At 43.3% G+C, this 18,052-nt stretch overlaps 1 protein-coding gene across 6 annotated transcripts in view; it reads left to right on the top strand.

The window, feature by feature from the left end:
* The window catches only part of rhobtb4 (Rho related BTB domain containing 4), a 264,128-nt gene extending 247,659 nt beyond the window's left edge, over positions 1-16,469 (top strand). For all 6 annotated transcript variants that reach the window (XM_080467760.1, XM_080467759.1, XM_080467756.1 and 3 more), the window contains 10 exons: positions 1,494-1,695; positions 1,971-2,074; positions 6,075-6,260; positions 7,018-7,837; positions 7,955-8,174; positions 9,113-9,231; positions 13,066-13,216; positions 13,377-13,465; positions 13,664-13,769; positions 14,213-16,469. In XM_080467760.1, the coding sequence (XP_080323886.1) occupies positions 1,504-1,695; positions 1,971-2,074; positions 6,075-6,260; positions 7,018-7,837; positions 7,955-8,174; positions 9,113-9,231; positions 13,066-13,216; positions 13,377-13,465; positions 13,664-13,769; positions 14,213-14,391 (2,166 nt within the window). In that variant the 5' untranslated portion in view covers positions 1,494-1,503 and the 3' untranslated portion in view covers positions 14,392-16,469. The remainder of the gene's footprint in view (positions 1-1,493; positions 1,696-1,970; positions 2,075-6,074; positions 6,261-7,017; positions 7,838-7,954; positions 8,175-9,112; positions 9,232-13,065; positions 13,217-13,376; positions 13,466-13,663; positions 13,770-14,212) is intronic.
* The last annotated feature ends 1,583 nt before the right edge of the window (positions 16,470-18,052 follow it).

Raw genomic sequence — 18,052 nt, 5'->3', positions numbered from 1 at the left:
CTTTTTGTCCCTGAACGTGGACATTACAGAGGCACTTGCAGTATGTCAGGTTTCAAACCTTGTCCCTCTTTCCTTTGGTTTGGCAGCTGTCATGACCGTTTCAAAGATAGCCGTGAGATAACCGCAAGGTTTCGTTTCATTTTTATTGCTTCTTCTATCTCTCTCTTACACTTGTAGTACATGCCCATGGACTTGTCACAGGCATTCATGTGGCAAGGGACTTTTCATCAGCATAGTTAAACAAAGGTAGGACCCCCTTTGCTGTAGTTTCCCAGCAATGCAAACAGGACTTATTTGGACAAGCAATCAGAAGGCATAAAGTTGTTTTTTTTGTTTGTTGTTTTTTGTCATTACTGATAGATACACTTTTAAGCTCTCAGGACTCAATTCAGAAAACTGCAGTGATATTAGATACAGAGTGGAGGTATATGAGTACATGTAGAGCAGGCCGTGGCTGAATGGCGGGGCATGGCTCATGTGTCAGATGAATAGAGGCCATTTTTAGCTGCTGGCGTCTGTCAGTGCTGGACTGAAGTGTTGCGCTGGCATCCACGTCAATGGAATAACAAGCAATGGCCTTTATGAATCTTTCAGATGCTCTATTTACGGGGCCTTGGGGTGGCTCTTTGAATAAGTTGCAATGACCGATGGACTGATTAGCTGACTGCAGGCCCCTCTGTGTGTGGTGTGTGTGTGTGTGGTGGTGGGGGGGGTAGTGAACAGAGTCCTCCAGGAATGTTTTAAAATGGAGATTAACATGTGTTTTCACATGTCAAAAATGTTAGTAAGCAGTTTATGGAAAGGGGATTTTGCTAAGCTTTTCACAGTAATGTTTGGTTTTAAAAGAGGAAGTCAGTTGAGCTGCACATAAACACCTCCTTATTGTGCAGGTGGCCGAACATGCAACCACATTATTTAACCCCGTTCTATGAAAAACGTATGATGCGCTGCAATGCATGAGGGACTTCAAATGATCCAATACAGAAGCTCTAATAGGGGAGTATCGTATTATTTTTTTTCTTTGAAGGGAAGGTGGACAAGAAGAGAAAAGGGCACTAAACTTAAAGGGAGCCTCTCTGATTTTATCTCTCCATCTTTCTCTCTCTCTCTCTCCCTCCATGTGTGCTGTTACAGAAATAGCTCTACAGTCCCTCTCTTCCTCAGCCTGTGAACCATGTGTTCTGTTGAGGGGTTTGGCAGAAGCCTCACTGGGCAGTACAATTATGGGGGCTCACAGTCTTTACAAAGCTTCTCCAGGCGAGGAAGGGCCAGAGTTAGGAGCTCCTGCGCCCGACGCCACTTGCTTTCATTGTCAAAATGCATCGTCATTCCTCCTGGGACGGTTTATCAAATGTGATTTTAATTTTGCATGAATATTGTATTAACCTCTTTTCTTTTTTTCCCCTCCCCCCACCTCTCTCTCTCTCTCTCTCTCTCTCTCTCTCTCTCTCTCTCTCTCTCTCTCTCTCTCTCTCTCCTCTCTCGTTCTCCAGGGCCCTCTCCATGGATATAGACACAGACTATGAGCGGCCCAATGTGGAAACCATAAAATGTGTGGTGGTAGGGGATAATGCAGTAGGCAAGACCAGGCTAATCTGCGCCCGGGCCTGCAATGCCACCCTCACACAGTATCAGCTGCTTGCCACCCACGTGCCAACCGTCTGGGCCATCGACCAGTACCGTGTATGCCAGGAGGTGGGAAAAAAACACAAGCAAAGACACTGTGGAGAGAGCTACATATAGACAAATCCGGGTACACTTCTGGACATGGAATTGAGAATAATGCTGTCTTATAGCCATTTTTAAATTCAATTCAATTTGGGAACAATCAAGCTGAACTCATGTTAAAGTCATATACTGATGTGTTTACCACGAAACTTGATATTTACCCAGTGATTAAATAATCCTCCAATAAACAGCAAAGTGAAGACCTTTGGACCTGATTGCAGGGAAATGTGTCTGTGTTTCAGGTGTTGGAGAGATCTCGTGATGTAGTGGATGAGGTCAGCGTGTCCCTGAGGCTTTGGGACACATTCGGGGATCATCACAAAGACCGACGATTTGCTTATGGCAGGTGAGCAACTCAATAAGATACAGAGACACACAGCATCCAGAAGTTAAGTTCCTGCCCCAGTAACACAATTATTGGCTGACTGTAGGGTTAACTGCTTTGTAGCATTTTTATATTTGAACAATGGTACAGTCAAGAAATTGTTTAGTCTTGGCTATGTGATTTGCAAGCCACACTGACATATTTACTCTGAACTAATACTTTACCAGATTCCTTTTTGGTCAGTTCAGAAAAGTGTAATTTGCTCTGACAATGCAACTAATCTGTTATTGTCACATTGCCATGTCCACGTAACTTTTACTCAGCCCAAAAAGTAGTTATTTTGTGTAATCCCGCTGCCATGCTTTTTAGCTGAACTTTGCCCTCAAGCTGTTACATCCTTCCTCCACTAGACCTGATTGGATCATCGCTCTATCCTCTTACTCCCCATCCCTCTATTTCAAAGCTGCTTTATTGGCATGAAGTGCAAAAGGACTTAATGCCAGGATAGAATCAGCAAATACCAGTTCGATTGACAGGGACCAACCCTGGCCAGAATCGTACCTCAATGCACTCACATTATATTATGCGTAATATGTTCCTGACACATTTTCCATCATGTGATCGTACATTTGTTTACTAAAAAAATAACTGGTATGTAATTCCTAAATATTATCAAATGACTAATATTGGCAGGATACAATGTGTTTAAAAAGTAACTAATACTTAAAGCAGTATTTGAGAAGTTAACTCTTATACTTTAACTTGAATACATTCAACTGCAGGAATTTTACTTGTAAATGAGTCCAATGTAATCAGTCTAACCGTATTTATACTTAAGAAGCAAATTTTCGATTCTCTTTGGACCTCTGCTAAGATATCCCACAAACATTCACACAAACGCATGTTCTGTATTATTATAAATTCTCCCAAAGGTGCCTGGATTCACTAAATTTATCCTTCAATAAGAAACGTGCACATTTGCGGAGCCGATCTGCTTCTGTTTGTGTGAGTTTTGGAGTGTGAGCGTGTCTGTCTGCCTGTCCTGTATGCTTTGTCAGCCTGCAGTCAGCTGATAAAGACACAGTGCCAGCTCAGCTGCCCCCCCCCCCCCAGTGTCACCAGCTCCAGGCATCAGCCTCTCCTTCTCTCTCTTCCAGCTCTATTGAATCTCATTCATCTATGACCGTGCCCTCTTCTCCAAATTGTCACCAGCCTCACTCTCCCCTGCGTCACCTCACGTCCCTCACGTCTCCTCGCCTCCTTGCTGCTTTGTTCACCCTCTCCTTCCTCTATTCCTCAGCTGTTTGTTGATATCAAAACTCAGAACATCCCATTGTCACACCGTTCTCAGATGATCACATGCCTGTTTGGAAAATAAGATTCTGGGTGGGAAAACAGCGATGGCCTCAAAATAGACTCAGACAAACATAACCACAGCGAAATGGAGAAATTCATTTTAAATCGTAGTATTTTTCTTGTTTTGCTAAAAGGGCAAAACAGTGTTATCTTGCACTTGTAAGCATTGTTCTTGTTTAACTGCTTGAATACGGCAGAGACAGACTTAATGACTAACAAAGAGTGCTAGAAATGACCCTGTAATAGCAGAGAAATACAGGCTTTCATTAGGCCCATTAATTTCCATCTTCACAACTGAAACAACTGAAAATCTGATTGACTGCATTGAGTTTGTGCCTGTGCACAATGGTGGTTTGTGTGTGTGTGTGTGTGTGTGTGTGTGTGTGTGTGTGTGTGTGTGTGTGTGTGTGTGTGTGTGTGTGTGTGTGTGTGTGTGTACATGTGCACACGTGCATATGTGTTGCCTCCAATTTCTCTGTATTATGTAACTACTGATGACTTTTGTAATGTGCATCCAACCCTTGCCATGCTTAATGACCACTGCTGGAGCTATTTATTGTACATATGTAATGGCGATAGATTATTCATGATAGTCCAATGTAGATATTTAACTCCCATGCAAACAAACACATTTTCATAAAGATGTAAATTAACATAACCTTGCCAGGACCAGCTGACTCATTCTCTGTTCACACTACAAGATTAATGTAAGAGTTCCTCAATTAGTATGCTGGTTAAACAATCCACTTAATGTTTGCCGGGTTATAAATATCTTCATGTGAGTCATGAAAGGTGAAGCTGTCCCTCTTGCACAAATGCAATAATAGTGTAATAATGAATAATGTGTGCCTATACAGATGAATAAGTCAGATGAGCCTCTTGTCTGAGTTTATGTTGTAGAATCTACTGTAGTTAGATGATAATCCATGGTTGCAACACAGTGGTTGTAAAAAAATAAAAAAATCCCTTTTATCAAGAACAAAGGCATGTACACATAACATGACCTTAAACATACTAAGCTGTTGTAATGATCCTTTGAGAAAGTGCTAATGGGAATTCCTGTGTATACTTGTGTACGTGTTTCTATGTATGCGCACGTCTGTGTGTGTGTGTGTGTGTGTGTGTGTGTGTGTGTGTGTGTGTGTGTGTGTGTGTGTGTGTGTGTGTGTGTGTGTGTGTGTGTGTGTGTGTGTGTGTGTGTGTGTGTGTGTGTGTGTGTGTGTGTGTGTGTGTGTGTGTGTGTGTGTGTGTGTGTGTGTGTGTGTCTGAGCTCTTGTGATGTAATGCTTTGGTATTGCATATAATGTGCTTGGCAGTGGGAGCTTTTCTGAGATTACATTAGTGAAAATAAAGAGGACTATGGAACTCATGTCTACACTGCAAAACATTTCCAAGTTGATTTTGTGTTGTGTGTCCTCATGCAAAATAAAACAAAGTTGTCCCTCATGTTAAATTTCATTAAAGAAAGGTAATCAACTTAGCATCTATATTAAAGCACATGAGGTTTTGATGAAAGTTAAATAATGTTTTTTACATTACAACCTTTTTTGCACATTATTTGAGGCATATTTGCTTTAGTCTTGTTATTTTTGCTGCCCGAAGCAAAGAGACGTGTTTATATGGTGAATAATGCTGCATTTAAACTTTGTGGGTGTGTCTCACACCCTCTGAATACTGCATTTCTGATAAATTTCAACACACACACACGCGCAATCAAGCTTTCAGGGGTGACACATGTTGCACATAACTTGCACAAGCCACAGTTGCCTTGTCTCGGTGGGTCAAAAGCCCTGTGTTGTTGATTGACACTTTTTTGCTTTATCAGCATTGCACTGCTACTAAATGATCCATTTCACTGTCAAAACACAAAAACTCAATCAAACATTAGCTCGACTCAGACACACATGCACCAGCATGTCTCCGAGAAATTGGCACCAGAGAACAGCTGTGAGTCCTGCTGTCTGCTCCATCAAACACATCAGTTGAGGAAATGGGTGTGTGTGTGTGTGTGTGTGTGTGTGTGTGTGTGTGTGTGTGTGTGTGTGTGTGTGTGTGTGTGTGTGTGTGTGTGTGTGTGTGTGTGTGTGTGTGTGTGTGTGTGTGTGTGTGTGTGTGTGTGTGTGTGTGTGTGTGTGTGTGTGTGTGTGTGTGTGTGTGTATTTTGATCTATTCTTAGCCTTCTCTTTGTGGTCTATGTAGCCTTGAAGGGCTTAGGGAGATTTACGTAAGAGAGAGAGAGAGTGAGAGAGAGAGAGAGAGGGGCCACACAAGTCACCAGGCCAGAGGCCCATACTCACAATCACACACCTCTACATACACACACGCTCATCCTGTTACCCCACCTCATAGACTGGCCCTGCCCATGCCTCCACAATGCCTCGCAGCAGCAGAACAAGCATATTCCAAACACACATTGCACATTTTTAACATCAACTGATAAGATGTTCAGTGAGTGAGCACCAAGCCTTTTTTTCTTTTCTCTCGTTTGTTTCCCCTTCACTCCATCAAAGACGACACGTCTCCTCCTGACTGACATCTCCTGCTCATGACACAATGAATCAACTCTCCTCTGCCTCTTTCTGCCCTTCCTGTGATCTCTGTTATGCTGTTAGTGACATGAAATGAGGATTTCTCTCTCTCTCTCTCTCTCCTGCTTTCACTGTAGATCTGACGTCGTGGTGCTGTGCTTCTCTCTGGCTAATCCCAACTCCCTGCGCCACGTCCGCACCATGTGGTTCCCGGAGATCAAGCACTTCTGTCCCCGAACACCCATCATTCTGGTTGGCTGCCAGCTGGATCTGCGCTATGCTGACCTGGATGCAGTTAACCGCGCCCGTCGACCACTAGCCAAGTGAGAAGACTCTCCCAGGCATTAACAGACAGTTTTAGAACCTGCGTCACAGTGAAGACGCACGTGATGTTTGTTCGGTTAATCAATAAAAGCAGAGTGACTGTAACATGATGATTTGCTGTTTATATCCCTGCATCGATGACCATTGTTGAGGATAGAACTTAGTGGGGTTTGTTTTTAAATGTTCTGCCGGTTATTGATTTACTGTGAGCCGTTGCATGAGATATAAAGGTGTAACTTTAGCTGAGTCCCAATTCAGTGACAGCATCCTTCTTAAAAAATGAATCTGAAGGCAGATGGTGTCACTCTCAAAGCATCAAAGCTGTCCCAAATCCGTGACTCTGTCAGATGCAGTCCAAAAATGTTTTCTACCTCAAAGATGGTTCAACAGGCGTATCCTTTGCAGCCTTGTACCCCAGAATGTATCACAAGCATTAAACCTAACTCCTTCACATATGTCCTAGGCCTCATGTGGTTTTGAACCTAATTTGCAATCCCACTTTCAATTCCTTCATGTATTTCGGTACTGACGCCACGGTTGCTAGGCAACCAGTGCTGGTGTGATGGCGCCTCGCAGACAGTCTCATTTTGTGAGCTGCAGACTTCAGGGGATCCGTCCTCTGAAGGATGCATCCCCTCAATTGAGACAAAGTTTATGTCTAACTTTGCCTGCATGTTAACAAACTTTTGTCTTCCATGTCCTTATTACTTTATCTTTATATCGTCATCAACATAATCTTCTCTTTCTGACTCACAGACCCATCAAACCGACCGATATCCTTCCTCCAGAGAGAGGCCATGAAGTTGCTAAAGAGCTTGGAATTCCCTACTATGAGACCAGCATTGTTGCCCAGTTTGGCGTCAAAGATGTTTTCGATAATGCCATCCGAGCCGCCCTAATCTCTCGTCGTCACCTGCAGTTCTGGAAGTCACACCTGAAGAAAGTCCAAAGGCCCTTGCTCCAGGCGCCTTTCCTGCCACCTCGCCCGCCACGCCCCATCGTGGGCATCCCAGACCCCCCTCTCACAGATGGCGAAGGCCCCGACTCACTTTTCTGTCAACCTCTGTGTGCCGACATCCTTTTCCTTTTGCAATGCGGCACCACCCGTGTCTTTGCGCACAAAGTCTATCTGGCCACCTCCTGCTCCAAGTTTTATGATCTCTTCACCCTCGATCTCGGCGGATCGTGTCCCGGGCCTAAGCCGGAGGATCAGGAAAGCAAGGAGAACCTGGAGAGTGGGGAGGAAGATGAGCAGAGCAGAAGAGGAGCAAAGGAGCAGGCTGGGCGCACTAAGAGTCTGGATATTGATAAAGACGGTGGGGATATGGGAGTGCGGGGGCTCAATCGGCCACAGCTGCTCGAGCAAGGCTCTTTAAGGACTTCCCAGAGTGATAATGCACTCCCTTCTCGAGCCCAGTACACTCTCGGAGCGCTGGGGACTGGCCGAGCACTTTCAGGCTGGGGAAGAGGCTTCCTGAGTGTGTGTCTGGAGCATGTTGATGATCCTGTGACTGGACGACCGCGACTAATGACTGTGGTAGCCATGGATGCACTTATACAGGAGGAGCCATTCAAGGTGACGGAATTGAGACTTACATTAAATGCAAATTCACAACAATTTTGATGTCAAATTGAAATAACTCACACCTCTGCCACTGGCTTCAGCATTTATATTTCACCTTTTCGTTTTCAGGCGGTGCTTCAATACCTCTATACCGGAAGTCTGGATGAGGGCAGAGGCGATCTGATGCAGGTCGCCACCATCGCCGAGCTGCTCGAGGTGTTTGATCTGCGGATGATGGTGGCGAACGTGCTGAACCGAGAGAGCTTCATGAACCAGGAGATCACCAAAGCCTTCCACGTTCGCAGAGCCAACCGCATCAAGGAGTCTCTCAATAAAGGGACCTTTGCTGGTAAACGCACTGTGCCAAACGCCTAACGTTGGTGTCATGTTGGTGTTTTCCACGTGACGATCCGAGGTCTGTCTACGAGTGTGTGCATGCGTGTGGGTATGCTCGTGTCGGGATGATGGGAGGTTGGTGAAAAAGATTTTGCTCACTTGTAGCACTCTCTTTCAATCTCTGAAAATGTACCCTGTGTGTACATTTGACTTGTTTGTCCGACATGTAATAACCGCTGTGGAAAAATACTATGTGAATGTTGGTTTTATCTGCTTTCTTCCAATGTCATCAAGTGACTTGATGGTTGGCTGGCTGGTTGTTTTGTGTTCACCCTCACGTGCTTCCTGTGTCTTGTGTTTCTGTGGTGTTGTCTGTTCTCGTCAGCTCTTGCGTGTGTGCACATCCTCACAGCATCAGCAGCTATTGCCGACATCAGAAGAAATCCTGTCACATATTTATATTTGTGTTTCTATACTTTTTTTTGTCCTTGTCATAGTTTGAATTATTTACTATGAAAATCCCTTTTATTCTAAGTTTTTTTTATGAGATAAGTAATCTGAAGTATTGCACAATTCTTTGTGCTGTATTTGAATTTTGGATTATTTATTATAGATTAGCTGCATGCTTCTACTTATAGCCTGTGAAAACATCACTGCACTTGTATAGTTATGGTTGATTTCATAAAAATGTTTTGAGTTCAAACAGAATGTGCTCCATGACATTACCCTGCATCTGCTCTCCTTCCCTTATTCTGTGTCAGAAGCTGTTCTATCCTCCCGTCAATTTATCTCTCTGTCTACCTGTGTCTATGTCTTTGTGTGTGTCTGTCTGTCCTTCTGTCTGCTTGTGCGTGCGTCTGGGCGTCTGCCTTGTCTGTCTTTCCCCCTTCTGTAGCCTGGGCTTCTGTGGCATTCCACCAGATGAACGCTCTTTTCCCACCCCGGTTTTAGATGTGGTGTTTCGACTGGACGATGGCTGCCTCCCGGCCCACAAGCCCCTGCTCATCTCCAGCTGTGACTGGATGGCGGCCATGTTTCGAGGCTCTTTTATGGAGAGTTACATTGAAGAGGTGAGTTCTGGGGGATATTTGTGGAAAATCCAAGGACTGTCCTTCTGTTTTCATCGAATCGCGCACCTTTACTCAGCATGTAAAAAGTGGTGTATGAGTATGAGATACTTCAGTAACGTATTGCTTCACTTACATTGCTCCAAGAGATGCACCGGGTGTTTTCTCACCTTGTGCTCTTCCTCATACAGTTACTTCCTGCTAGTGTTACAGTGAACCTCATTTTGACCTTTAACCACTTCCTAAGTTAAGTGTTTAAAACCTTGATTTGCATTGCAAATATGTTTTGTGCACATCACTTTCCAACCACATTTGGACTTTGCAAACATGTTTATATCACAAATATGATAAATACGTGCATGCGCCAACACACACATACACATACACTTATACACATACACAGAGACATCCCCGAGCCACACACACACTTCCTGTTGTTAAAAAGCCACAATGGTGGTGGAGTACTGAGACACTTTATTTTACCAGCTCTTTCTAATATTTAAGTATAAACACTCTGCAATAGTTGAACAAGGCTTTTACTCTAACTTCTCTGAAGATGAATCACTCTTTTGAGGTCAGCATTTCCCCAAGTGGAAGGTCTGGTTACTTGGTGTACGCTCTCATGTAAGTCAGCCCTCGTGCTGTCTGTGTCCACAACAGCCTGCAAGTCGTGTGCTCCGGACCTGACCCAGCTGGAGAGGAAGTAGACGTCTGACTTAAAGTCTGCGCTGGTCAGACTTTCTTGCAGAACCAGATCCCAAAGAGTAGGGTTACTTTCGGTTTTAGATTACTCGTATTCAGGCTCTTAGAAGAACGGAAAGTAACCCGTAGAGTTAAACAGGGAGACGTAGAGAAAATCCTGCACATATATTTTAGGTATAGAACATTTAGATGAGCTCTACTATACAGTTGGTAAATAAACCCACAGTGTTTTTGTTTTTCTGTACAGATAATCTGGATTTTATTCCAGAGTTTTCCCCACATGGCTGGGTTTGCAAAAAAGCCATTGGAGCCATTGTGTCGAGTGGAGCAACCATGCCATCAGCATCACTGAGGGGATGCAGTGTTCGGTGTTTGCTCCTGGTGGGCAGTTGGTGTCTATGGTTACTCTAAACAGTTCATGTTTGTCGCTACTGTGACACTGTTCATGGTATGAAGCTGGCAGACCACACAAGGCAGGTGGTCTGGGGACAAAGACTCAAAGACACAATGAAGCCCTCAGCATTCATGTTTATGAGCAACAGTGTTTCTACAAATGCATGGACGTTTATCTGCATTTCCATGCTGCTGAAAGGCTTTTCATGGGTAATTAGCAGATGAGTTCACTTATGTCAGCAGCTTCTATGGTCTGCTGACTTTGATGGTTGCGTTTTCCCTCCTGGGACAGACAAAGTCATGTCCCATAATGCACTTCATGACTTTGTCTGGTCAGTAAACTAACGTCATAATTTAGAAAGGAATTCAACATAATAAAAAAGCGGTTCCCTCCCTGCACAGTATTTTTTATTTTTTTTAGATTGGGGGGGAACCCACATCAAGTAATTGTTGATTTGAACAGCGTACACTATGTTAAACTGCCACTGTAATATAAGCACATCTGTTTCATCTTAGTGACATTTAGGTTTTAGAAGACTATTTGATAAATCTATTATGTGGAAATCCAAAACAACCTGTGACTCTCAAACTGAGTGCAGAATGTGATCAGCCGGCGCTGTCCTATTTTCGTAACCATGCCACACTTCCTTCTCGTTATTTTTATGCTCACACGTTCCACTGTTCATGCTGTTGTGCGAAAATGGAACTATTCTAATTCTGTATAGTGCAGCACTAAACTCCATATTTCAAACCCGTCTATTGTCATTCTTTTCCAATGGTATCAACAGTGTTAATGACATTGTAAACACTAAGCATGTTTGTTTCTTTGTGGGATGTCAGCCACAGATAAAAAGATGTCTTTTATTCCTGCTGTTTTGTAGGAGAAAACATGAGTCAAAAACCTCTTTGAGGTTCAGTCATTGTGTTTAGTTACACAAACTGACCACTAAGTGCATCATAGTTCACTACTGGATGTCTCACTCGCTGTGTGTCTGCGGTTTGTTTGTTCACCATGGAGTGAGCATCCTGGCAGAATGCGACATGCTGAGAAGCTGAGCTTACCTGCTGGGAGGGCCTGCTAAGCTTCTGTCCTACTAAAGAAAGAAAAGCCATTAACATCAGCTGAGTCATCAGATTCTGTTGGTCTTTTTTCTTTTTCCTGTTAACAAAAATTCTCTCTTGAGCTTTGTACCTCATCTTGGATGATTGCTTTTGAGTGATCTGTTTCTTTGACACTAAAATCACATCTGACCGTCAGTATGGCAGACTGGCGGCAGAGGATCACCTGCCAGTGCAGGTGACGGCTGCTATCCATTAATGTCCTGCCGCTATGAACGCGTTCAGCCGTTATTGCTTCCTGGCCCCAGCTGGGGCTTTGAGCTCCAGAGACCACCCTCCTCTTGACGTTGCGACTTTTTCATCATAACACAAGGCTGCGCCAAGTTGACATTCTCCTAATTGGTTGTAGGAGTGGAGGTTGAAGAGTGCCTCAGTGGGTAGGCTCCGAGGAGCTCCTGGAGGGGCCAGGTCATCGCTCCCATTATCACTTACTCTCCCCCCATCCTTCCGGGGCCATGTGATGTACAGAAATTGGGTGGTTAAAAAAACTAAACTTATCCCACCACCTAAAGTAGAGCACTTGGATGAAATGAGAAGCTACATAAGCGCTTCCTTCAGTGGTTTTCCAAATGTGTGGGTGGTGTCAGTAAAAGGATATATCCAGACATCAGAAGGATACCTATTCTCAGCATGACTTTTTTCTCTTCTAATTATTAAGAATAAATAATTTTGAGTGTATTATTAAAATGACGACACAGGTTTCAGTTCAAAACCATAAATGTAATGGTGATGTATGAATCTAAATATGTTACACACACAAGATGTACTTTTTATTGGCCAAGAATCCCAGTCGTCATCAAGAATAATATCTTCTACTTTGGCAATTCAATGACAATTGAATGTGGCCTGAATGATCAGTGGTATGATCACAAACAAAAGCTTTAATAATAAAGTTTTGGTTGACGGCTTTAAATTCTGCGTTGCTGTAACACAAACAAAATTTTAATTCACGCTGTTAAACTATGTACGATCATTTCCAGAATTCTTTCTGCTAGGACAGTGTCTGACTGGAAGTGTGAATCTGCATGTGGCTCTGAGACACATTAGGTCCTGGCTTGTGTCTCGGTTTGCTCTGAGTAGCAGGGCTGTGTGTTGCGTGCAGGGCCTTTTACAGTCGCCATATTGCTCATGTCGCAATCCCCCTGACGGAGCTTTCATCCAAGCTGCGATCAAAGAGAATGTGCCCAGCGCGGCGTGTCCTCTGCCCTTCACCTTCTTATAGTGCTGCCTTCATTCAGCTTTCACTTCACGCGAGCCAATCCATTTTTAGTCAGTACAAGTTAATACATTTTTGATTTTTGCATTATTTAGTCAAGATATGTGACATCTAAGGCAAATTCAATGCTCTTAACCTGATATCAGGAAAAAAAATGTAAGTTCTTATACTGAAACTTTGAGGTGAAGACCTGTGATAAGATTAAACTACAGTTAGTGTTGGGCTGAGTTTCCTGGTAGCCAAGCAGTCAAACACTTTAGATAAGGCGATGAATGTGACTTACACTAGAGTATTTAAGTCCCTTGAAGTGGTGGAAATACAACCCTTTTATGTGGAGGAGTCATCTTGTCATTTTCTAACTCACCAAATTTCTCATGTCTGTTTTGTATCTTGATCATTTCCATCAGGTGCCCATCCCTAACACCACCTCAGCCTGCATGCGTGGGGTCCTGGAGTTCCTGTACTGCGGTCTTCTGACACCTTGTCCTGATTTGGAGCCCATGGAGCTGATAGTGCTGTCCAATCGTCTTTGTTTGCCACGCCTTGTCGCCCTCACTGGTAAAGACCATCTCCGCTGATGAAGTGTCCACTCACTTGAATATATAATATATACAATGACTTTGACAGTGTTTGGATGAGTCAGTTATGCTAAATACAGATGAAGCTGCCTAAAATCTGCAAATCCTGACATTTGTATTTATGATTTCCGCCTCTTCAGAACAGCATGCTGTTGATGAGCTTCTCCATTTGGCGGTGAAAGGAGTCGACATCGACGGACAGGTGTTGGCGTACCTTGAGCTTGCACAGGTTTGCCTTCATTTTGTGTTTTATGATTCATCCGTTATAAGTAACGATATAAAAAATGTATTAATTGTCATATCTAGTACAAACTACAATAAATAAATTGTTGAATTCATTTTTTAATGTGATTTCCACTACCTTATGCAGACCTGAAATAATTGTTTTTTTCATCATGCTTTCTTTCTTCTATTTTTTTTTGGGCAGTTCCACAATGCAAAGCAACTCTCATCCTGGTGTCTCCATCACATCTGCACTAATTATAACAGCATCTGCCGCAAGTTTCCTAAAGACATGAAGGCCATGTCTCCAGGTACAGGCACACCTCACCCTGCTTGGCCCAGATAATTGGCCTCTCACAAAATCCTTTCAAGTGGCTTTTCTATTGCACTCCAACAAATATGAAGCTGCTTTCCAGTGCTCATTGGAAGCAAATGTGCTTTTTTTGGGGCTGAGCTCAATACTGAAGGACTGCAGGATGTTGTGATTTGTTCATTGCAACCATTTGGTTGGAGTGGGAGGGCTGATTTTGCTTTTTTGCACGGTAGTTAACAATAGTGACAAATATTTATATAAAGGAGAAAAGATGAGTCCTTTTCAAGCTCTATTCTATTCTATTCTATTCTATTCTATTCTATTCTATTCTATTCTATCCTTTGGACTCTATTTTGCTAGTTTCAAACCATTTCTCTCACTCATTCATATTATGTGCATTTATTTTGGTTTTGGTTTTTTTCCTGTTCTTTAACCCTGTAGAAAACCAGAAGCACTTTGAAAAGCAGCGCTGGCCTCCCGTGTGGTTCCTGAAGGAGGAGGATCGGTACCTGCGCTCCCAGAAGGAGCGTGAGCGGGAGGAGGAGATCCTGCGCAAGCAGCACACTAAACGTGGCTGGTGTTTCTGGAGGCATCCGTCCTCTTCTCCTCATGTCTCCTAAAGCTGCGTCCTCCACTGACTCTCCATCCCGACCTGGGTTTTCTCCACCCAGGAGCGCGAGACGTCTTGAAGCGTATAAAGGAGGATGGCTCTGAATCCTCTGTCAGTGGAGAAGTGGTCCTCAGTGCTAATACGCCTGAATGTCAGCCTGTGTGGGGGAATGTATGTGCCTCTTTACCAAGTGTGGTTGTCCACATGAGTGAGTTTTGGTATGCTGTGTGACCAGTGTGAACCCGAGTGAGGGTACAAGCATGGATATCTGAGTATGTGTGTGATCGGGTGATTGAGTGATGCTTCCAAGTTGAGTGCTTCCCAGACGCCCTGACCTAAAAGGGCCGGTGGTGTTGCAGTGCAGCCCCTCGTTCCCTCCACAAGAGCTCGGTCCCTCCACCAGCACTCACAGTGTCTCAGCCTTTGAGTGATTGGACTGGGAGCAAGGGCTCTCTATCTCTCTCAGTCTCTCATTCTCCATCTTTCACATTGACCTTAATGACTATTACACACTGACCACCGCCGCTCCGATTAGAGGAGCTTACCTCTGCCTTCACTTCTGTACAGACTGTTAGCTTCCACGTACCGAAGACCCGACCACCATCCACCCCTGTAAAGCCAGCACTGGATTCCCACAAACTCACACTAACAATATAGTAATTACTTCCAGAACATTTAACCTTTTGTATACTTTTTGGACCTTCTCGGACACTGTTATCAGGGGAAATGGTGCACAGTACATTCAATAAGGAATCGTACGTTGTTGCAATTGAGATTGTTAAACTAGAGTTTGGATGTGAGGGTGTAAAAATAAAAATACAACATTTAGCATCTTAATATACTCCTGTTAGGGAGTTGGATAATAGCTAGTAGCCTGTAGTTTAGTCAATAACACCATCTTTTGCACAACACATTTGCAAAAAAAAAACAAAAAACAACTGAACACAAGCTGTTCCTGGGGTGATTTCACAGACCGCTTTTAAAAGACCCTCAATTGGCGACCTGATAGCAATGATGGGGGATAAAGAGGGCTCGCCTTATATGATACCTCTTTCATGGGGGGGGGGGGGGGGAATACAGTATTGAACAAAAGCGCTTGTAACGTCCATGACCAGTAGGTTCCATTAAAGCGCCTCAACCAGCCTGCCTTTACACCCCTACACCACTAGGGGCAGCACTGCTCAGGGCCGCAGCACTAACCCTCATACTAACAGGAGTTTTTATATGTGTGTTTTTGTTGAGGTTTTTTTTCACACTATTATCTGTTACTAAGGTCATCAGTATAACTTCAGTGTTAAAAGAAGCTAAAGGACACGCACCGTGGTATTAGTGCGTTCAAGAACTTCAAACTGATATTCACTTGATTTTGAATACCAAAGCTGTGATTCTTCTTCCTCACCGTCCTCATTTCTACTTCCTTGCTTTTTTCTTCTTCTTCTTTTTTTTTTAATAGCAAGAAGGGATGGAGGAGAGAAGAGAAAGTGACTCGTAGGAAAAGGAAGCAGTGTGAAAAATAGCATTTTGAATCCCTCCCTGCGGTGGTGGTTTTCAATCTGTGGTGTCAGGGAGGAAGTGTCGTCGTCGGGCATTGCCTTCCATTCCTGTTGTTGATGGTGCTTAAGACACAACAAGACCGTGTCCAACTGAACACACACAGACACACACGATTTTAAGGTCAAGTCTCCAGCACCTGTCTCATTGTTTAGTGTTTACTTGCAAGGAAAATGCAGAAGTTCAATAATTGTATTGAGATTTGACCAATTTAACTATTCAAAATCTCTTTTTTTTTTCTTCCCTTCTTATTAACAAGAGGTAAAAAAAAAAAAAAAAAAAAAAATAGGTCATCGATTATAAAATGTGTAGATTTTGATTTGATACACAGCGGCGGTAACCCTGTGATGCATTTTGCTGCTTTTATACTCAAAAGCAAATTCGATCTGTTTGCCTAGCCAGGAAATTAATATTCCTTCGCTTACACTATGAGTGTTTACTTCAAACACCAGACAGTTTTGATATCTAACGGCAAACTTGCAAATCCGATTTTCTCGTTAAGGGTGCTAATTTCTTTGGGCTTTCATACTGAATGTGAAAAAAAAAAAGAAAAAAAAAAGAAGTGATATGTTTCTATTAGCACGTTGTTCTATTTGTGGGTTTGCGCTCTGTAGATTTACCCCAGAAAAGCTGTCGGAGATAGATTGTGTGAGAAAAGTGCTGCCGTTTCCCCAAGTAATCGACAACTACTGAAATAGAAGGCAGGGAGGATCTCACGAGACCCCAAGTGAGAATTGATCCGTAAAAGAGAGCTTGTGGAGTAAAAATAGTGTTATCTGTGCCCCCCCCCCCCCCCCCCCCCCCCCATCTGCCCCTGTTGGAGAATTCCTCCATAGATTTTTTTTTTTTTTAAGTTATCCCAGTGCAGTGCTTTGGGAGTTTTTTGAGATGAGGCCTGAAGAGGAAACAGGTTTTCAAAATCCCCATAGAATCAGTTTGTCTTAATAGTGATTATGGTTCATATGACCCATGAAACCTCTTTTCTTGGTCCATGTGCCTTATAGTTGGACAAAACTAAAACAGAAAAATAAAAAATTGTGAGTGGATCTTTGCAGCATGTGATTTGAAGCCTGCAGACGGGTTCTGCGGGCACCGACATGATGGAAACGGCAGACGTTTTTGGCGAAGATCGTGCTCCTACCGTTGCTTTATGCACCGTCTGCCACAGTGAAGCCTCCGCGACTTTTGCGGGCATGCTGCTTTGTTTTGTGCAGACAAATGGCCTTTTGAATTCCTTTTAGGGTGGAGAGCGGTAGGATGGTGGAATCGTCTGGCCTTAGATTAGCGGTGTCCTCTCCAGGCGTCTGACTCACGGCGTGGTTCAGATTCCGCTCTGACCAATTGATTGAGGGGAAGTGATTAAAGACAAATGGGCAGGTTGATTCCTGTAATTTTGACTTCGAAACCACTGACTTTGAGAAAACAAAGCTTTCTAATGAGCACTGGCTGGCCTATGTGCTGGGGGGTGGGTGGGGGGTGGTGGGGGGGTGGGGGTGCTGTTTAATTTGCATGGTGGCCTAACTTTGTCATTATTGATGACATTTGCGTTGGAATGCACTTTCTTCTTTTTTCGTCTCTGACTGTACCTTTTGTACTTAGCATGGATTTATCTTTAGATAAGATTGTTTAAAAAAAAAAAAAAAAAACGTATGATTGTAGCACAATTTCCATTTAAGTCATTTGAAAAATATTCCACAAATTGTTTGGTGAAGAAAGCTGGTGAACATAAGCTGTTTGTTTGTTGGTTCTGAATCCCCCCCTTCTCTCTCTCTTCTTGCTTTGTGGGTATATGCACAAATCTCCTGGTTAAATTAGCTCAGCACAGCTTAAGGTAGCGTCAATAAATATATACAACTTCTATACCGGGACAGTTTCTTGGAAAAGTTAGGAGATCTGTTGCTGCAGGGTTACGACTGTCCACCTTACACTGTTACTGTAGTCAAACAATCAGTCATGCCTACTTGTCATTTTAAAAGTATTAGTTTTCGGGCAATTTAGCTGAAAAGCGTGAAATGCTCAATTTCCATAGAAATCAAGTGTTTTAGTCGACATTTATGAGTATTTGAAACATGTGAAAGCCAATTGTAACGTTTTGATAAAGTTTGCATGCAATGGCGGGA

Source organism: Lipophrys pholis (genome assembly GCF_963383615.2).
Source record: "Lipophrys pholis genome assembly, chromosome: 7".
NCBI classification, from domain to species: domain Eukaryota; kingdom Metazoa; phylum Chordata; class Actinopteri; order Blenniiformes; family Blenniidae; genus Lipophrys; species Lipophrys pholis.
The sequence above is the reverse complement of the archived record's forward strand: the minus strand, read 5'-3'. Positions and strand labels throughout refer to the sequence as shown.